The 19,619-nt window shown below is 41.7% G+C and overlaps 1 protein-coding gene across 1 annotated transcript in view; it reads right to left on the reverse strand.

The window, feature by feature from the left end:
* LOC144696604 (terminal uridylyltransferase 7-like) overlaps positions 1-18,720 on the reverse strand; it is a 102,385-nt gene extending 83,665 nt beyond the window's left edge. The window contains exons 1-2 of the mRNA XM_078568102.1: positions 18,525-18,720; positions 3,522-4,061 (exon numbers count right to left, since the gene is read on the reverse strand). Coding sequence (XP_078424228.1) covers positions 3,522-4,038 — 517 coding nt within the window. The 5' untranslated portion in view covers positions 4,039-4,061; positions 18,525-18,720. The remainder of the gene's footprint in view (positions 1-3,521; positions 4,062-18,524) is intronic.
* Between the last annotated feature and the right edge of the window lie 899 nt (positions 18,721-19,619).

Here is a 19,619-nt window from a genome sequence, read left to right on the forward strand (position 1 = left end):
TTAAAGGGATATTTCAGAATACTCAGATTAAGCATATTCCTAATATAAAGAAAAATTCTAAAGGGAGGACACACCATCCTTGGTTAACTAAATAAGTTAAGGAAAACATCAAACTTAAGGAAAAAGCACATAACTGTGCAAACATGAATGGAAGGTCAGATGATTGGTCAGAATATAAAGAATGGCAGCGAATTACTAAAAGGTTAATCAGGAGAAAGAAATCAGAGTATAAGAGGAAGCTAGCTAGACATGTAAAAATGGATAGCAAGAGTTTCTACAGGTATTTAAAAAGGAAAAGGGTAAATAAAGTGAGTGTTGGTTCTCTAGAGTGACAATGGGGAGTTAATAGATAATAAAAAAATGGCAGATTAAATTAATAAATATTTTGCTTCTGTCTTCACTATAGTGGATACAAAAAACTTTCCACTAATAGCTGTAAATTGGGAGGTGGAAGGAGGAGGGGAACTTGGTGAAATTACAATCACTAGGGAAGCAGTACTGAGCAAACTGATGGAGCTGCGGGCTGACAAGTCTCTGGGTCTTAAAAGAGATGGCTAATGAGGTAGTAGATGTGTTGGTGTTAATTTTCAAGAACTCCCTAGATTATGGAAAGGTTCCATCAGACTGGAAAGTAGCAAAGATAACCCCTTTATTCAAGAAGGGAGGGAGGCAGAAAACAGGAAACTATAAGCCAGTTAGCTTGATGTCTGTCATGGGAAAGGTGTTAGAATCGATCATTAACGAGGTTATAGCTGGGCACTTTGAGAAATTCAAGGTAATCGGGAAGAGTCAGCATGGTTTTGTGAAAGGGAAATCAGGCTTAACCAATTTATTGGAGTTCTTTGAAGGAGTAACATGCATTGTGGATAAAGGGAAGCCTGCAGAAGTGCTGTACTTGGATTCCAGAAGGCATTTGATAAGGTGCCACATCAAAGGTTATTGCAGAAAATAAAAGCTCATGGCGTAGGGGGTTAACATATTAGCGTGGATAGAATATTGGCCGGCTGGCAGAAAACAGAGTATGCATAAATGGGTCTTTTTCTGATTAGCAGGATGTGACGAGTGGCGTCCTGCAGGGGCCTCAACCTTTTACAATTTATGTCAGTGACTTAGATGAGGGGAGTGAAAGCATGATAGGTAAATTTGGAGATGACACAAAGATAGGTAGGAAAGTATGTTGTGAAGGGGACATAAGGAGGTTGCAGACGGATATAGATAGGTTGAGTGAGTGGGCAAAAATATGGCAGATGGAGTATAATGTGGGAAAATGTGAAGTTATTCACTTTGGCAGGAACAATAAAAAAGCAGAATATTACTTAAACAGAGAACGGCTGCAGAATTCCTAACTGCAGAGGGGTCTAGGTGTTCTCATGCATGAGTCACATAAAGTTAGTATGCAGGTACAGCAAGTAATTAAGGTGGCTAATGGAATGCTATCCTTCATTGCGAGAGGAATTGAACATAAAAGTAAGGGTGTCACGCTTCAGTCATACAGGGCATTGGTAAAACCATATCTCGAATAGTGTGCGCAGTTTTGGTCTCCTTATTTAAGGATGGATGTAAATGCATTGGAGGCAGTTCAGAGGAGGTTTACTAGGTTGATACGTGGAATGAGCAGGTTGACTTATGAGGAAAGGCTAGACAGACTGGGCTTGTTTCCACTGCAGTTTAGAAGAGTGAGGAGTGTCTTGATTGAAGTATATAAGATCCTGAACAATACTGACAAGGTGGGCGTGGAAAGGATGTTTCCTCTTGTGGGTGAGTCCAGAACTAGGGGGCACTGTTTTAAAATTAGGGGTTGCCCTTATAGGACAGAGATGAGGAGAATTTTTTTCTCTCAAAGGGTTGTGCGACTTTGGAACACACTGCCTCAGAAGGCGGTGGAGGCTGGTTCATTGAATATTTTTAAGGCAGAGATTGATAGATTCTTGTTAGACAAGGAAATCAAAGGCTATCGGGAGTACATGAGAATGTGGAATTTGAAACACAAACAGACCAGCCATGATCTTAATGAATGGTGGAGCAAGCTCAAGGGGTTGAATGGCCTACTTCTGCTCCTATTTTGTATGTTTATATGTATCAGAGGCACAGATAAATGAAAGGCAAATCCTGAAGAGAAAGCACATTTTATCATGCTCAGTGATCAGCATCTTGGATGGTCTTGAAATTTCAGAAGTTCAAATGTACTGCCAAAACTGAGGCAGTGCAGGGGTCCCACCCATCAATTTGAAATGGCCCCAAACCTGCGTGATCCTGGAGATGGGCATCTTTTTAATAATTGTATTCATGGCATTACTGGGAGCCTGCCTCACAGGAGCAAAGGGATTTTGGAATAGCATGTTACTGCCCTGCTGAAGAGTCAAGGGCCAGTCTGATCTACGTATCTATGTCCATATTACAAATTTTGACTTTCAGTTGCTCCCTTGTGGTTATGACATTCTCCAAACTCTCACTGACTGTAGTTTAGCTATGGCACTGTGGGGTCCATTTTCAGCTACCAAACTACAAGTATGCCTGATTCGTGTCATAGCACTTAAATTATATACTGAATGGAACTAGTGGGATTTCAGAGGAAGCCTGGTATTTTACCACTTCCTCCTCTAAAGCTAGAAAGAACTTGCATTTATACAGCACATTTCATGACTTCCCAAAGCACTTCACAGTCAACAAGTTATTTTTGAAGCATAGTGTGGTTGCCAATTTGCACAGCAAGCACCACAAATAGCAAAGAGGTATATGACCAGATAGTTTGTCTTGGTGGCATTGGTTGAAATGAGCAGGGCATAGATTTTGGTACATTTGCAGTTAAGTCTTACATTATAATGCTCAAGTTTTCTTTAAATACAGGATGACATACTGTACCAAATCAATTAGTTTTCAATCACATTATTAAGTGAGGAAATCCATTAAACAGTATGAAAATTAACACTCAAAGTGAATCTTAAGAAAGGGTATGTAAGCTTTTTTCCTTTGTGGTCCATGTAGGTGCATGGAACATTTGGGGAAATTATAAAGTTTAAATTCGTATTTCCATTCATTTGTAAATATTGCATGTTGCTAATAGCAACAGATTTTTGGAGTTTTGTTTTCAGATTTGTTCAATGAGATAACAGCATTAAAAAACATATTTTCTAACATATGAAATTACCATTTGGCTCTTGTTCATCAGATTATTTTGATACAATCTTATTAGAAATGTATAAAATTCATCATGTCCAAAAACTTGGTTAATAAATATTTCTTCAAACATCATCCTGCTCATAATTTTATTCGTGAAAGTGATTGCTAACACTTCATAGTGTCAAACATGTGACATTTCTACAATTGGGCATGTTGCTAAATCTTTGGTTGCCTCTTCATCAGCAGTATTCACTTGGCTTCAAAGGAAGGATTAAATTATAATATGGTTTTCAAATTCTGGAAACCAGGGCTACTAAACATGAATTGAGAGGGAAGAGTAACTGGGCACTTACAGGAAAGGACAAAATAACTGATATAAACAATCCAAAAAAGAAACATACCTTCTGTTTGCTTTCCAGACATTTCATCACTTACATATTCCTTGCGAAGCTGTTTTCTAGCATTCTTGACTTTATCACCACTGCTTTGAGTCTTGTAGTTCTGTTCTGTTTTATTGTACTCAAGGTCCTTAGCTGGAGATTTATACTTCAACTCAAAAGCATTGTCCCTCCATTTCCTTTCTGTGTTCTGAACTGGAGAACCCTGCTTCTCACCAGAGTGCCATTTTCTACCTTTTTCCTTGCGTCCATCAGTGGACCGTGTCCCTGTATTGTAACCTGCTCTTATCAGTGCATTTGGGCTGGTCATGATCAGTTGAGTGCCTTTCCTTGGGCTGGTACCATAGTTCTCTTGCACTTCCCTTTGCTTTGGGGTTTCTGTTCTTTTATTAAAACCTTTTGAGTAGCTTCCAGGTGCAAAATGATTTTCTTGGTACAGAGTGCTCCTCCAAGAGTTAGCTTCTTCCTTGTTGATGACCACCTCTTTGCTCCTTCTGGGAAAACTCGTCCTTTCCTCCATTTCAGTTCACTAAATATACGAGCCTGTAATTTTGAACAAGATGATTAATTTTGATCTTTCTGTAAAATAAATCTTTTAAAAAATTTCTGACCACTCCCCACACCAGTGAATCCTGGTGTAATGTAAGTTCATGAGCAGAGGTCATCCTTTGCTAGCCTGTCCATATGGTCATTCTTTATATGTGAGCCTGTACAGTGACTGTCAGCAGATTTTTAGACTATGGGGATTTTCACAGCTGAACCCAATTCTTTACTCACCTGATGCCTATGCATGTTCTTTCTAGAGAACAATAAGAATGGAAATTTTGTCTGAGCTTTTCCTAACACTAAGCAGAGTCTGACAGCAAGTGTAGAACAAAACTTTTCAAAACATTTAAAATCATCAGCCCAAGATGTTTGCCCTTAATGAATACAGAGAATACAGTGAATAAGCTAACTTTTTGCAATATACTATGAACACAGGAAATGGAGTAGGTCATTCAGCCCTTCAAGCCTGTTCCACCATTCAATTATATCATGGTTGTTCTGTATCTTAACTCCATCTAGTTGCCTTGATTCCACAACCCTTACAACCATTGCCTAACAGAAATCTATCAATCTCAGTTTTAAAATTTTCATTAACCGGGCCTCAGCAGCTTTTTGGGAGGGGAGTGCTGGATTCCCACCAGGCTTCATGGTATCACACTGATGGCCTAGTTCTAAATTTAAGATTATGCATCCTTGTTCTAGACTTCCCCACCAGAAATAATTTCTCTCTATCTACCCTATCAATGCCTTAAACACCTCAATTAGGCCACCTCTTAATCTTCTATACTCAAGAAAATACAAGCCTAGTCTTTGCAACACGTCCTTATAATTTAAGCCTATTAATCCCTGTATCACTCTGGTGAATATCTGCTACAAACCAATATATCCTTCCTGAGGTATGGTACTCAGGATTGATCACAGTATTTCAACTCCTTTGTGATAATGGTCAATATTCCATTCGCCTTTATAATTATTTTCTGTACCTATCCACTTAGTGATTTCTGTACTTGGATTCCTAGTTTTCTCTGCTCCTCTACAGTTCCTGGATCATCATCCATTAGAAAATACTCAGTGCTATCTTTCTATCTTGTAGAACCAAAAGTTGTTTAAAGCTACAAGTGTGGTGAAGAGAAATGTCCTATCAGTATCAAGTTTGAAGTAAGCTATGAACTGGTAAAATTTTGCTTACATCAAAAAGTTATTCACCATGTAGCACTGAATTTCCATCTAAGTGGATTGCATAGCACAAACTTCTACATGAAAGCAGGAGTCAGCATCATGACAAAAAATTGGAAAAAGTTCATTTTTACTTGAACAAATTGAAAGAAAGAAACGGAAATCCCATTGGAGAGAAGAGCAGAATCTCTTCAAGGTAGGCAACCCTGGATGGAAAGTGGCAGTGAATTAAACATTAAAAGCAATATACTGTGGATGCTGGAAATCTGAAATAAAAAAAAAGTGCCGGAAATACTCAGCAGGTCTGGCAACATCTGTGGAGAGAGAAACAGAGTTAAAGTTTCAAGTAACTAGCAGAATAGATATGGGAGAACCAGTGGATGAGGTGTATTTGGATTTTCAGAAAGCTTTTGATAAAGTCTCACATAAGAGGTTAATGTGTAAAATTAAAATACATGGGATTGGGGGTAATATATTGGCATAGATTGAGAATTGGAGACAGAGTGAAGGAATAAATAGGTCCTTTTTGGAATGGCAGGCAGTGACTAGTGCAGTACCACAGGGATCAGTGCCTAGGCCCCAGCTATTCACAATATATATCAATGATTTGGATGAGGGAACCAAATGTAATATTTCCAAGTTTGCTGGCGACACAAAACTAGGTGGGAATTTGAGTGGTGAGGAGCATGTTAAGAGGCTTTAAGGTGATTTAGTCAAGTTGAGTGAGTGGGCAAATACATGGCAGATGCAGTACAACGTGAATAAGTGTGAAGTTATTCACTTTGGTAGGAAAAACGGAATAGCAGAGTATTATTTAAATGGTGATTGATTGGGAAATGTTGATGTACAAAGGGGCCTGGGTGTCCTTGCACAACAATCACTGAAAGCAAGCATGCAGGTACAGCAAGCAGCTAAGGCGGCAAAATGGTATGTTGGCCTTCATTGCGAGAGGACTTCAGTACAAGAGCAAGGATGTCTTATTGTAGTTGTACAGGGCCGTGGTGAGACCACACCTGGAGTATTGTGTGCAGTTTTGGTCTCTTCACCCAAGAAAGGATATACATGCCAAAGCGGGAGTGCAGTGAAGGTTCACCAGACTGATTCCTGGGATGGCAGGTTTGTCGTATGTGGAGAGATTGGGCCGACTCGGCCTGTATTCACTGGAGTTTAGAAGAATGAGAGGGGATCGCATTGAAATGTATAAAATTCTGACAAGGATGAACAGCCTGGATGCAGCGATGATGTATCCTCTGGCTAGGGGGTCTAGAACAAGGGGTCACAACCTCGGGATCCAGGGTAGGCCACTTCGGATTGGGATGAGGAGAAACTTTTTCACTCAGAGGGTGGCGAGACTGTGGAATTCTCTAGCACAGAGACCTACGGAGACCAAGTCACTGAATATATTTAAGGAGGAAATAGATTTCTAGGCTCTAAAGGCATCAAGGGGTATGGAGAGATTGGGAGTATGGTGTTGAGATAGAGGATCATCCATGATCATATTGAATGGCGGAGTAGGCTCGAAGGGCTGAATGACCTACTCCTGCTCCTAGTTTCTATGCAAGTCGAATATGGCGCTTTTTCAAAATATTTCCAGCACTTTGCTTTTATTTCAGATCTCCAGCATCCACAGCCTTTTAGTGTAAAAGGCACTGACTCCTTTAAATAAACACTTAAAACTCAACACTCAACCCTTGAATAATATTATATACTAGTGTGTTCGGATATACACAATAACCTCTCCAGTTCTGAACTCCGAAATCCGGAAGCACCCAGTTGTCCGGAATTTTTTCAGCTGGCCACGCAACTCTCAGACTCATCACTTGCTGTGCTGCAACAGTCTTGGGCCCACTATATCGATGCTGCCAAACAGCAAGGGATGGACAGTGAGCCCAAAGTGCTCTTTAAACTTTGAAAACACTTTTAGCGGTGAGTGTGAAGTGGGCCTGGGATGTTTGTGTGCTGACTGACACAGGCAGAGGCAGGGTAGTGTAACTCAAGTCACTGAATTAAGCGTCTGGAGTGCAGGAAAAACTGCCATGAGGCTGAGCTGAGAAGGTGAGTGGTGGCTTCAAACCTTGCTGTGTTTCTGTTCTTGGTCTGCCTGTTTTATAGGCTCCTTACTCTGGGCTGACCACACAGCCTCACAGGCATTGGTTACTAGACCAAAAGGTTAGGTGGGGTGGGGGCTTATTACAGTATATATGTATGGGGAGAGGGGATGATTATTGTGTGTTAAAATGGGATCACATTGGAAAACAGTTTGGAAAGTTCTGGTGTAGAGGGCATAGATTAGGTAAGAAATAAAAATAACTGCAAGTGTCTTCAAAGTATACTATGCACACACTGGGATTTTCAAGCCTCCGAGAACATTTATAAAGGATTATATTGTTTAATTGTTGACGATGCTCAATTTTATTCTGGGCCCCTGTGCATTAGTGCATCAGCCCATATTTTCAAATGAATGGATTTGAAAACTTTCATGTCTTAACTCGTGTTTGGGCAGGTTTAATGTCTCAGGTATTTATATACAGTTCACGCACTTTTGGTTAGGCATTCTAACATTATTCTACAATCCAGAAAATTCTGAAACCCAGAAATGCCTCGGTCCCAAGCATGGAGAGGTTACAGTGTACAAGGTTTGATCTTAACTCTTCAAGCACAATTATTCTATTGTGATGAAGGAACAATTAATGGGACCAACATTAATAGTTAGGCACTAAAAAGTTTATCCAGTTCTTAAGGACACTCTTTTTTTTAAAAAAGCATAGTTTTGACAGATCTAGCCAATCATGATGTAGATAATCCTGGTGCTTACTTACAGCCATTAAACCACATGACTTCAAAAGCCTACTAAACAAAGCTACAATTCATCATGATTAAATTGTGCATAATTTTCCTGTGCTTCTAAAACAGTGGTCCTCTGACTTCGTGTGAACAGTAGCACATGCATGACTCTATTTAAATACACAACTTAAGAGACAGCTTGCCTTGAGTGTTTTTCCCTGTCGGTGAATGTTAAAGACAAGTCCTTCTACTAAACTGCAATACACATGTTTTTGTAAAAAGTCTGATCTTGTTCTGCCCCTGCCAAAACTTCTGTATTCGGGCACATCAATTCTTTTTCCTGCCCGCTCACCAAATCTGACGCTATGCAACCTCATTGCCTTCTATGACCATGATCTGAGTTTCAAATCCCATATCCTATCCATCAATGAGAGCAACTGTTTCCAACTCTGTAACACCATGCATCCCCTTCCTTATCCATCCCACACTGCCACTGGAACCCTTATCAATGCAGTAGATGTTCCCAGCCTCAACTCCTTCAATACTTTGCTTGTCAGACTACCAACACTTGTTCAAAACTTTGCCACCAGCATCCTGCTCTTTTATCATCCTTTTTCCTGGTCAACAACCACTGGCTAATCTCAGGACACAATGAATTCATAATCCTCATAGCCATGACCCCTGGTACTTTTGTGACCTCTTGCAGTCCTGGGTGCCAGCATGTGCTCTCCATTCCTCTGGCCTACTTTGCATGTTCCCCTCGCAAGCTCTTCTTTCAGTGAAGGGCATTCAGCCCTTTTGCTCCACCTTTCGGAGCTGCTAGCCTAAAGCCCTTCCCTTTCTACTTCTTTTACCTTCTTCAAAAGTCACCTCAAAACCTGCCGATGATCATGTCTTCGCTCACTTCCTCTAATTATTTTCTTATCGCTTGACATCTTTCTTCACCTCTGTGAATTACCTTGAAAAATTTTGCTATGCTAAAGATATTATGTAAATACAAGCTATTATTTTAGCAATGAACTGTATCGGTCTGAAAGTCCCAAGTTCAATTTCTTTGTCTATCTGTGCTGATTTACTTGATCTCACTTGTCATCTCAGCATCCCTCAATGAAAAGGCAATTAGCTACTGTTTAGGCTCAGAAATTAACAATAGCCCCTCAGAGAGGGTCCAGGACACACACAACTTTACTCCAGTCTTCAGCACTGGTAGGGAGAAAATGGAGGGGAAAAGGTAGAAAACTAATAGAGGGGACAACCAAGTGGATAAAAGGAAAAATGTGACACTTCTGGCAAACATTTCACATTTTAGCATTTTTCTTTAGAATAGCATGAGAGGACACGTGGTTCCTATGGTGGTTGTATTTTGTAACTTCCTCCAATCCCTAACTAAATCAATCTTTCCAAGTAAGTACTAATTTTATTCCATAACAGACCCTCAAGAAGCTTATTCATTACCAAGACCATTATATTAACTGCATGGTGCCCTTTTTGCTCATATTCATTATTGAGTTGTGAGAATTACCAGCAAGACCAGCATTTATTGCCCATCCCTAATTACCCTTGAGAAGGTGGTAGTGAGCTACCTTCTTGAACCGCTGCAATCCCTGTGGTGGAGGTACACCCTCAGTGCCATTAGGGAGGGAGTTCCAGGATTTTGACCCAGCGAAAGTGAAGGAGTGGTGATATTGTTCTAAGTCAGGTTGGTGAGCGACTTGGAGGGAACTTGCAGATGGTTCTCATGCATCTACTGCCCATTATTCTAGATGGTAGAGATAGCATGTTGGAAAGGTGCTTTTGAAGGACACTTGGGAGTTGCTGCAGTGCATCTTGTGGATGACACACACTGTGCGCCAGTGATGGCAGGAGTAAATGTCTAAGGTGGTGGATGGGTACTAATCAAGCAGGCTGCTTTGTCCTAGATGGTGTTGGGTTTCTCGAGTGTTGTTGGAGCTGCACCCAGCCAGGCAAGTGGATAGTATTCCATCACACTCCTGACTTGTCCTTATAAATGGTGAACAGGCTTTGAAACAAATGAGTTTTGCTCTAATGCATTATAACTGCAACACAGAATCTTGAATTAGATTATTATTTTGTCATTAGTGCAATCATACATAGCAGTATTGCTCAGAATGAGCTCATCAGAATGACATGGCAAAAGAAAAATTGTAAAATTCATGTGATACAATCTTAGTGAAGAACATGATACTGCCATTCAACAAGAGCTTTACTCATTACTGGAGGATTTGGGTGTTACCATTTCATGAACTACTCCGTTATTAACTTAAGACACCAAAACTAAAATATAAAAACTAAAAACTCCTTCAATGAGTCAATAAATTTATCCAATGAGCAGCTGTCATAAATATTGTAACACCTTGGGTTTGATTCCCAGTCTATGCCAATTTATTTGAATAAAAACAAAATAGTGCAGATGCCAGAAATCTGAAATTATATCAGAGAATGCTGGAAATGCTCAGCAGGTTAGACAGCATTTGTGAGAATCCAGCAAGCTAAAGATCTAATAGGTTTTAAGGAAGTACAGAGACAGGACATTACTGGGGTGGGGGGTGGGAAGTTGTTAGGAATATATAATAATTTTCATAATGTTATTGGAATTTATTAAGGTAGGAATAGTATGTGTCTGTGTGTGGGACTTAATTGAATTTAATACAGCTGGTCTGAAGATTTTATTGGACCATAACCTCCGACTGGCGTTGGAAAGTGCTAGCCTGCAGAAATTAGAAGGAATAAATACCTACTTACCTGATCTTGAAAATTATGTTGACACTTCAGTTTGCTGGAGCTGCTTGGGGCCTGCACCGAAAGAATCCTCGCAGGTCCCAGCAAAGTGTAGCTCCAGTGTATTCAAGGAGGGCACGCCCCCTTTTTTACAGCACTCCCTGCCGTAAAACAGATACCTTTGCAGGGCCAGGGAAATTGACAGGCCAGGGGAAGGTGAGTGTCTAAGGTAAGTCGATAGGATGTGGGGGTTTGGGGTTACGGGGTGGGGGCGGGGGAAAGAGTGTTCGATGTCGGGGGTGTGGGGGGGAGGGTGTCTGATGTCGGGGCGGAAGGGGGAGGGTGTCCAATGTCGGGGTGGAGTGGGAGGGTGTCTGATGTCGGGGTGGGAGGGCGAGGGAAGAGTGTCCCGTGGGGTTGGTCTGGGTCTTTATAATAGTTACTCTGAAGTTAGAAGAGGTTTTAATTCTTATAACTTTTTCTGAATAGCTATTGGTATAACCACTATTGGTAGTAGTTTGCAATTTAAATCGCATTTTCCGATGGTTCCCAGCGCAGCGCAATTGTCCAGAGGAAGTTTGCACTTCTGGGCAATTGCCGTGCAAACCCTTTTCTGTGAACTTGCCAGAGCAATTCTCCAGCATATCTTTGGGGTACCCCCAAGTTCGACGCTGGGAAGCGCAGAAGTTACGGGCTGAAGTGTCAGAAGCCAGGTTTGAAATGCTAACTAGGTAAACATGGCTGAAGTTTTAGAATGTGAGGTGTAAAGGGAACATTTGCATTTTTAGATAAACCAGAGTAATTTGAATTTCAAAAGAGGTGGTGAAATATTACACGCAGCCAGAAGAAGCCAAACGGTGTGTTTATTTTCCCCAAAGTTTACTGATAAATTTGGCGCTATGAAAGATTTTTATTATTAGAAAAGTAGAGTTGAAGAGTCATATTGGGACAATGGGACTTACATTAAAAAGGAAGAAACCTGCATAAAGGAAATGAGGTTGTGTGTAAGAGAAGGCATTCTAAGACATAACAATTGTGAAAAGCCTCCAGTTGCTGTCTGTAAGAACTCAAGTAACGAAAGCTCACTTTGAATTAGACTATTCAGGGTATCGTGTTACTTTGCCTGGGTCTTTTAAAATCTGTGTGTTTTACTGTTGCCTTAACGGAGGTGTAACTGGGAGTTAGATTAACTAGGGGAGCTAGGAGTCAACATAGTAGTAATTTATAAACTTACATATGTACTTAAGCTCATTTTTTCTATTTATAAAGGTTTAATTTAGTTTTGTAAGAAACCTATAAGACTTGGTGGTTTCACAGAATCTTTATAGTGCAGCAGGAGGCCATTCGGCTCATCCGGTCTGCACTGGTTCTCTGAAAGAGCATTCTACCTAGTCCCATTCCCCTGCCTTGTCCCCACAGCCTTGCACATTCTCTCTTTTCAGAGAGCAATCCAATTCCCTTTTGAATACCTTGATCGAACCTGCCTCCACCACCCTCTCAGGAAGTTTGTTCCAGACTCCAACCACCCTCGGTGAAAATTTTTTTCCTCATCACTTTTTCTCCCTCTGACAGTTATTTTGAATCTGTGCCCTCTACTTCTTGATGTCCTCCTGAGTGGGAAGAGTTTCTCACTATTTACCCTGTCCATACCCCTCAGGATTTTGAATACCTCTATCAGGTCTCCTCTCAGTCTTTTCTCCAATGAAAACAGTACCAACCTCTCCAATCTATCCTCATAGGTACAGTTCTTCATCCCTGGAATCATTTTAATCTCCTCTGTACTCTCTCTAATACCTTCACATCCTGTTAAGACGTGGCAGATGATGTGTGTCAGGCGGACCAAATTCACAAGGGAAGCTTGGTTGTGCTATCACAATGGTTTTGCAATTTGTATTTATTATGAGAAGATGTGAGCACTGAATTCAGAAGTAATGAGTTCACCAAGACCTTTAGGTCTTAAAAATTAAATTAGAATATTTATTAACAAAATAAAATATTTAAAACAAATACGTAAAGACTACAAATTGCTTACTATAATAACTCTTAAAATTCCTAATTAACCTGACTCCCAGTTACACACCCTCTTTAAGGCAACAGTCTAAAATAGGTTTTAGATTTAAAACAAAACCAGCAAGTTAACACAGTACCCACTTGAAAATGAAATTCCAAATGGCTTCCCTAACTTCAGTTACATTACATAGCAGATTTATGCACAAAAGGCTGGAGGCTTCTTGAAGGCTATTTCACACAATCCTGTTAGATGTTACATGGCCCCCTCCTCACATAGCCTTTCATTCTCCTTTATATGTTTCTCTCACTTTAATATGTAAATTCTATTGTTCCATATGTCTTTGAAACTGTATCTTCCTCATAATATAAAAACTTTCATGTTGCCAATATTGTCAGTAACCTTTGGGAAAAATAAATACACTCCTTAGCCTTGCTTATCTGGCTAGTTGTAAACAGACTAACATCCCTTTGAATTCCAACAACTTCTCTTATCTAAAAATGCAAATTCCCTTCACGCCTTACATGCTAAGCCAGGATCCATGTTTACTCATTAGCTTTTGAAGCACCTTTCTACGCCTAGCTTCTTTTGATGATTTCAAGCTTGCAGTCTATTTCACTCCAAATGTAATTAAATCACAGAGACAGAACCACCTATACTTACACCTATAAACCTTATTCACAATAAACTAGAAAAATATTATGAAAATTATTACACTTTTGTCACACATCCTTCCTCAAGTATGGCATCCAAAACTGGATGCAGTACTCCAGATAAGGCTTAACTAGTGTCTTATACAAGTTCTACATAACCTCCTTACTCTTGTACTCAATGCCCCTATTAATAAAGCCTAAGATACTATATGCTTTATTAACTGCTCTCTCAACATGCCCTGCCATCTTCAATGACTTATGCACATATACACCAAGGTCCCTCTGTTCCTGCACCTCCTTTAGAGTTTCTCCCTTTATTTTGTACTATCTCTCCATATTCTTCCTGCCAAAATGAATCACCTCTTACTTCTCTGCATTGATCTTCTTCTGTCACTTGTCTGCCCAATCCACCAACATGCCTATGTCCTTTTGAAGTTCAAGACTATCCCCATCACAGTTGACAATATTTCTAATCTTTGCATCATCTGCAAATTTGGAAATCATGCCCTGAACACCACAGTCTAGGTCACTAATATATATCAGGAAGAGCAAGGGTCCCAACACTGACACCTGGGGAATTTTATTAGACTAACTGAACTTAACAGAAGTAATCTAAGAACTTATGAAAGACAACCTCACCAGTCAGCACCCTCCCTTGTGCTGACAATGCTTTGAGGTTTTTTAAAATCTTTCTCCTTGATGCTCACGTTCACTCTGCTCTGTCCCCTAACTCCTTCGGCTATGTGCTCACCTCGGGGCTCTCCAAACAACCAATCACCTACCAGCTGTTCTCTGTTGATTTTTTTGTTGCTTTGTACTCCCAGTGCTCCGTCTGACTCCTGCTGACTCACTGCTGCTGCTTTTATCTCCGGTCGGTCTCCGGCTTTTATCTGATCTCCATTTCCCTCAGGCTTGCTCCCTCTGACTTTGATTCATGCCACACATGTGGGTGGTAATGACCATCTCCAACAAGAGAGAACCCAACCATCTACCTTTAACATTCAATGGCATTGCCATCGCTGAATCCCTCAACATCAACATCCTGAGGATCCACTGACCAGAAAATTAACTGGATCAGATACATAAATACTGTGACTATAATAGGTCAGTGGTTGGAAATTCTGCATTGAGTATATAACTTGCTGACTCCCCAAAACCTGTCCACCATCTACAAAACACAAGTCATGAGTGTGATGGAATAATTCTAAGTTGTCTGGATGAGTGCAGCTCCAACAACACTCAAGAAGCTTGGCACCATCCAGGACAAATCGGTCCCTTTGATCAACATGCCATCCACCAGCAGGACACAGTGGCAGCAGTGTGTACCATCGATAAGATGCATTGCAGTGATTCACCTAAGTTTCTTCGACAGTGCCTTCCAAACCCAGAATCTCTACTAATTAGAAGAACAACTGGAACAAATGCATGGGAACACCACTACCTGCAAGTATCCCTCCAAGCCACACACCATCCTTACTAGGAAATATATCGCCATACCTTCATTGTTGCTATGTCCAAAGATCAAGATGTAGAATCAGTTTGGGTGGAGATAAGAAAAGCTAGGGAAAGAAGTCACTGGTGAGAGTTGTCTATAGGCCTCACAGCAGTAGCTACACTGTAGGACAAAGTAAAAATCAAGAAATAAAGGGGACGTGTAAGAAAGATACTGTAATAATCTTGGCAATTTTAACCTTCATATAGATTGGACAAATCAAATTGACAAAGGCAAAATTGAGGTTGAGTTCATATAGTGTATTCCTGATACACAGTTTCCTAGAACAATATGGTGTGAAACCAACAGGGGAGCAAGCCATTTTAGATGTGGTAACGTGCAACAAGCCAGGATTAATCAATAATCTCATAGGACTGAATTATATGGATCACCATGGTCCCCGCGTTCCCACCCCAGCTACAAAGTTTGGGAGAAGGGGGTGCCTGCCCAAGGAAAGAATGGCTACCTGCAGTCATTTAACAGTCCCGCCTCAAAGAGGCGATGGCATAGTGGTTTTGTCACTAGACTAGTAATCCAGAGACTCAGGGTAATGCCCTGGGTTCCCGGGTTGGAATCCCGCCATGGCAGATGGTGGAAATTGAATTCAATAAAAAAAAATCTGGAATTAAAAGTCTAATGATGACCAGGAAACCATTGTCAATTGTTGTAAAAACCCTAGTTCGCTAATGTCCTTTAGGGAAGGAAATCTGTTGTCCTTACCTGTCTGGCCTACATGTGATTCCAGACCCACAGCAATGTAGTTGACTCTTAAATGCCCTCTGAAATGGCCTAGAGGCCACTCAGTTGTAACAAACTGCTACAAAGTCACAAAAAAGGAATGAAACCAGACGGACCACCTGGCATCAACCTAGGCACCGGAAACAACAAACTCAGCCCTGTAACTCCCCGCCTAACAGCACTGTGGGTGTAACTACACCACATGGACTGCAGCGGTTCAAGAAGGCAGCTCACCACCACCTTCGCAAGGGCAACTAGGGATGGGCAATAAATGCTGGCCCGGCCAGCGAAGCCCACATTCTATGAATGAATTAAAGAAAAAGAGCTACTGGCCAAACAGTAGCTGGGAGGAGTGGCCACTGCTAGTATTGCACTCAGGCGGTGAACTGTACTGGGCTGAAACTTTTTAAGTGTTTGGGGATCGGCAAGGGGGATAGGGCCGGGGTTTGAGAAGCCATGGGGGATGAGGCCCCACCAATGGGCCCAGGAAGTCCAACTACCCACCAGCTCATGCAGGGAAACCTGCTGGGCTGGCCGCTCTGTATGGGTCTCCCCTGCCACTGGTTAATTGATCATTAAGGGCCTCAATTGGCCAACTGGCAGCCAGGCTGCTCAACAACATTCGCAGCTGGTACAACTGTGGTGGGGGCAAGGTGGGCAGGTGGACGGCAGGCAAGCTTCCTGCTGGATTTAATGTCCTCTCCACCTTCAAACTTGTTGGCAGATGACTAAAAAAAGGGAGAAATTAGAATTAGAGTAAACTAGCAAGAATTATAAAAACAGACAATAGGATCTCCTGAGTATATAGAAAGGAAGAGACTAGCTCACGCAAACATTGGTCCTTTTGAGGATGAGTCTGGGGAATTAATATTTAATAACAAAGAAATAGTAGAGATTTTGGACAATTATTTTACATCAATTTTCATGATGGAAGACAATAAAAGCATCCCAAGAATAGTAGAAAATCAAGAGGCAAAACGAAGGGAGGAACCTAAAACAATCACTTTCACTAGAGAAAAAGTACTGGGAAAACTAATGGGACTAAAGGTTGACAGTCCCCTGGACCCGATGGCCTGCATCCTTGGGCCTTAAAAGAAGTGGCTGCAGAGGTAGTGGGTGCACTGGTTGTAATCTTCGAAAACTCCCTAGATTCTGTACAGGTCCCAGCAGTTTAGAAAACCAGATATATACCTGTATTCAAGAAAGGAGGGAAGTTTTGTTACCACTGCACAAGCTGTTGTTGAGATCACACCTCGTGCATTGCATTCAGTTTTGCTCTCCCTATTTAAAAGGAGGAATATACTTGTATTGGAAGCAGTTCAGAGAAGTTCACTAGGTTGATTCCTGGGACAAAGGGGTTGTTTTATGAGGTTGGGCCTACACTCATTGGAGTTAAGAAGAATGAGAGGTGATCTTATTGAAACATAAGATTATGAGGGAACTTGACAGGGCAGATGCTGAGAGAATGTTTCCCCTTATGGGGGAATCTAGGACTGGGGGGCATAGTTTCCGAATGCAGGGTTTCCCACTTAAGACAGAGATGAGGAGGAATTCTCTCAATGGTTGTTAATCTTTGGAATTCTTTACCAAGCCAGGAGAGGAGACTGGGTCACTGAATGTATTCAAGCCTGAATGGGCAGATTTTTGAACTACAAGGGAGGCAAGGATTACGTGGGGTAGACAGGAGATGAGGCTACAGTCAGATCAGCCATGATTTTATTGAATGGTGGAGCAGGCTTGAGGAGCTGAAAGATCTACTCCTGCTCCTATTTCTTATGTTATGTTCGAAATCTTGGAACTCGCTAACATTATGGTTGTACTTACACCACATGGACTGTAGTAGTGGCTTCTCAAGGCCAATTGGGGATAGGCAATAAATACTGGCCTTGCCAGCAATGCCCATATTGCATGAACAAACAAAAAAAATCTTGTAGAAATATTAAATTTCTTCCAGCACGTTCAGTTAGAAGGAAGAGAATCGAACAGGGTTCTGTCTCCTGATCATGAGGCAGTGAGATCTGCCAGGAATCACCTTTGTGTGAACACTGATTGTGGCCAGAATTAGGTTTGGATGTTATGCAGCAGCAGTCAAACAGTCTGCTGATACTCAATCTAGCCTCATCTACAAACAGCAACCACATGGACAAAGTACAGGAGGGCACCTAACGCCTATGAAAAGAACAAATAGCAGACAACTGGCCAAAAATAAAAGAAATAATCGTTAGAAACCCTTGAGTCCTGTCATCCTGTACCCTAGTCTCAAATCCCTGATCATTGGCACTGATATTTCAACATAGAACACGTTTATAAGATCAATAGGAACAAATCACCATATAAATAAATTAGATGTGAAAATGTGCCCGGGTCTTCCTCCTCCTTGTTGATTTATTTTACTTAGTATCAGTTTTAGGAGTGGGGCATTAATTGAGGCAGTACTCTGAAATAATTTGACCCCTGCTACCCCACTAACTTCAACACTCACTCCTCCCATGTCAACCCCGCTGGCTGTGGTTTTATCCAAAAAGTAAAAAAAAACCAACCCTCTCATATCAGTTTCTGTTCTGCTCGGTGCTCTCCTTAAACCGCACCATTTCAAGTTCAGCTTTTACAACAAAAACATTAACTTGTGCGCTAGGAAGTAAAGGAGCAGGAATGTTGTAAACGTGCGGGAGCCGGGGGAGCGATGGCTCCGTCACAGCAGCGGCGGCGGCGGGGTCCGGCCGGGGCCTAGGCGCTCACAACCGTTACCGATCGACCCGGCCGACAGTTTAAAGCAGCTGCCGCCCACCGCCCCGGCCTCCCTTCGCATGAGGCACCGCTCCTTCCAGGCTGAAGGTGGACGTGAGGAGTGAGAGGAGAAAGAAACTAACCTGTGGCTCGGCTCCCGGTCTCCTCGAGCTGCTTTTTACCGCCTGCCCGCCTTCCTTCCTGTCGCTGCGCATTCCCCTCAGACACACAGAGAGGAACTCACACACAAACCACTGCACAGTCTCCAGAGGAGAACAGCTTCCTTCAGTCACAACCTCCAGAAAAACTGTCCCTGCAGGCCATCGACCAAACTGCAAGAAGGGCTGAACAGGAAAATAAAGACACAATCGAGGGACAATAACTATTATTCGGCGTTAGAGATTCTAGTGTATCCCTATTCCTCAGTGCAACGGGTTAATTTTTGTTTGAGGATGCTGCACTAATAACTTGTTGGCGCTATTTTTGCATTTCAAAGTCAGCTGGGATTAGTTAGTAGGCTTACTCTTGGTTCAGAAGATTTTAGTTCCATGGTGGGCAACCTAGGCTAGTGAGTGGGCTGCACGAATGCCCCCTCCCTCCACCCCCCCCCCCCATCTCAGTGGGCCGCAAGATATTAAAATCAGGCATGTGCACTAACCATGGCGCCATGAATAAGAATTTGCAAGGTGTGCCAATTGAACCATAACAGTGCTTTGATTGGACACGGATTGGGCACAGCTCTCACAATGTTGTGTGCAATCAGCATCTGCCTCACTTCACATGGCCTTGCTTTGTGTGCATATCACTTTAGTAACAAAAACAGAATTACCTGGAAAAACTCAGCAGGTCTGGCAGCATCGGTGGAGAAGAAAAGAGTTGACGTTTCGAGTCCATATGACCCTTTAGTAATACTGGTAGGAAAAAAGCTACATGGACAGAAACCAGCTGAATCTGGCAGCCCTGTATGTGGGCAACAGTCAACAAAATGTCTCATGGGCCACATTCAGAACCCTGATGGGCCACATGTGGGCTACAGGTTGCCCACCACTTATAGTTCCATTCCTGGATTTGACCACTAATGGAATGAAGTTTGTTGGATATTTGGATGAGACTGAGGTCCCAATTCCAGGAGCTTGAATATATTTCAAAGATAAGGAATAAAGTGAGTCTTTCATTTAAGCATTCACCTGAATGAAAAATATTCAAAAAGGGAGAATACATTTTTAAAGGAAAAGGCC

Source organism: Cetorhinus maximus, chromosome 2 (genome assembly GCF_964194155.1).
Source record: "Cetorhinus maximus chromosome 2, sCetMax3.hap1.1, whole genome shotgun sequence".
NCBI lineage: Eukaryota > Metazoa > Chordata > Chondrichthyes > Lamniformes > Cetorhinidae > Cetorhinus > Cetorhinus maximus.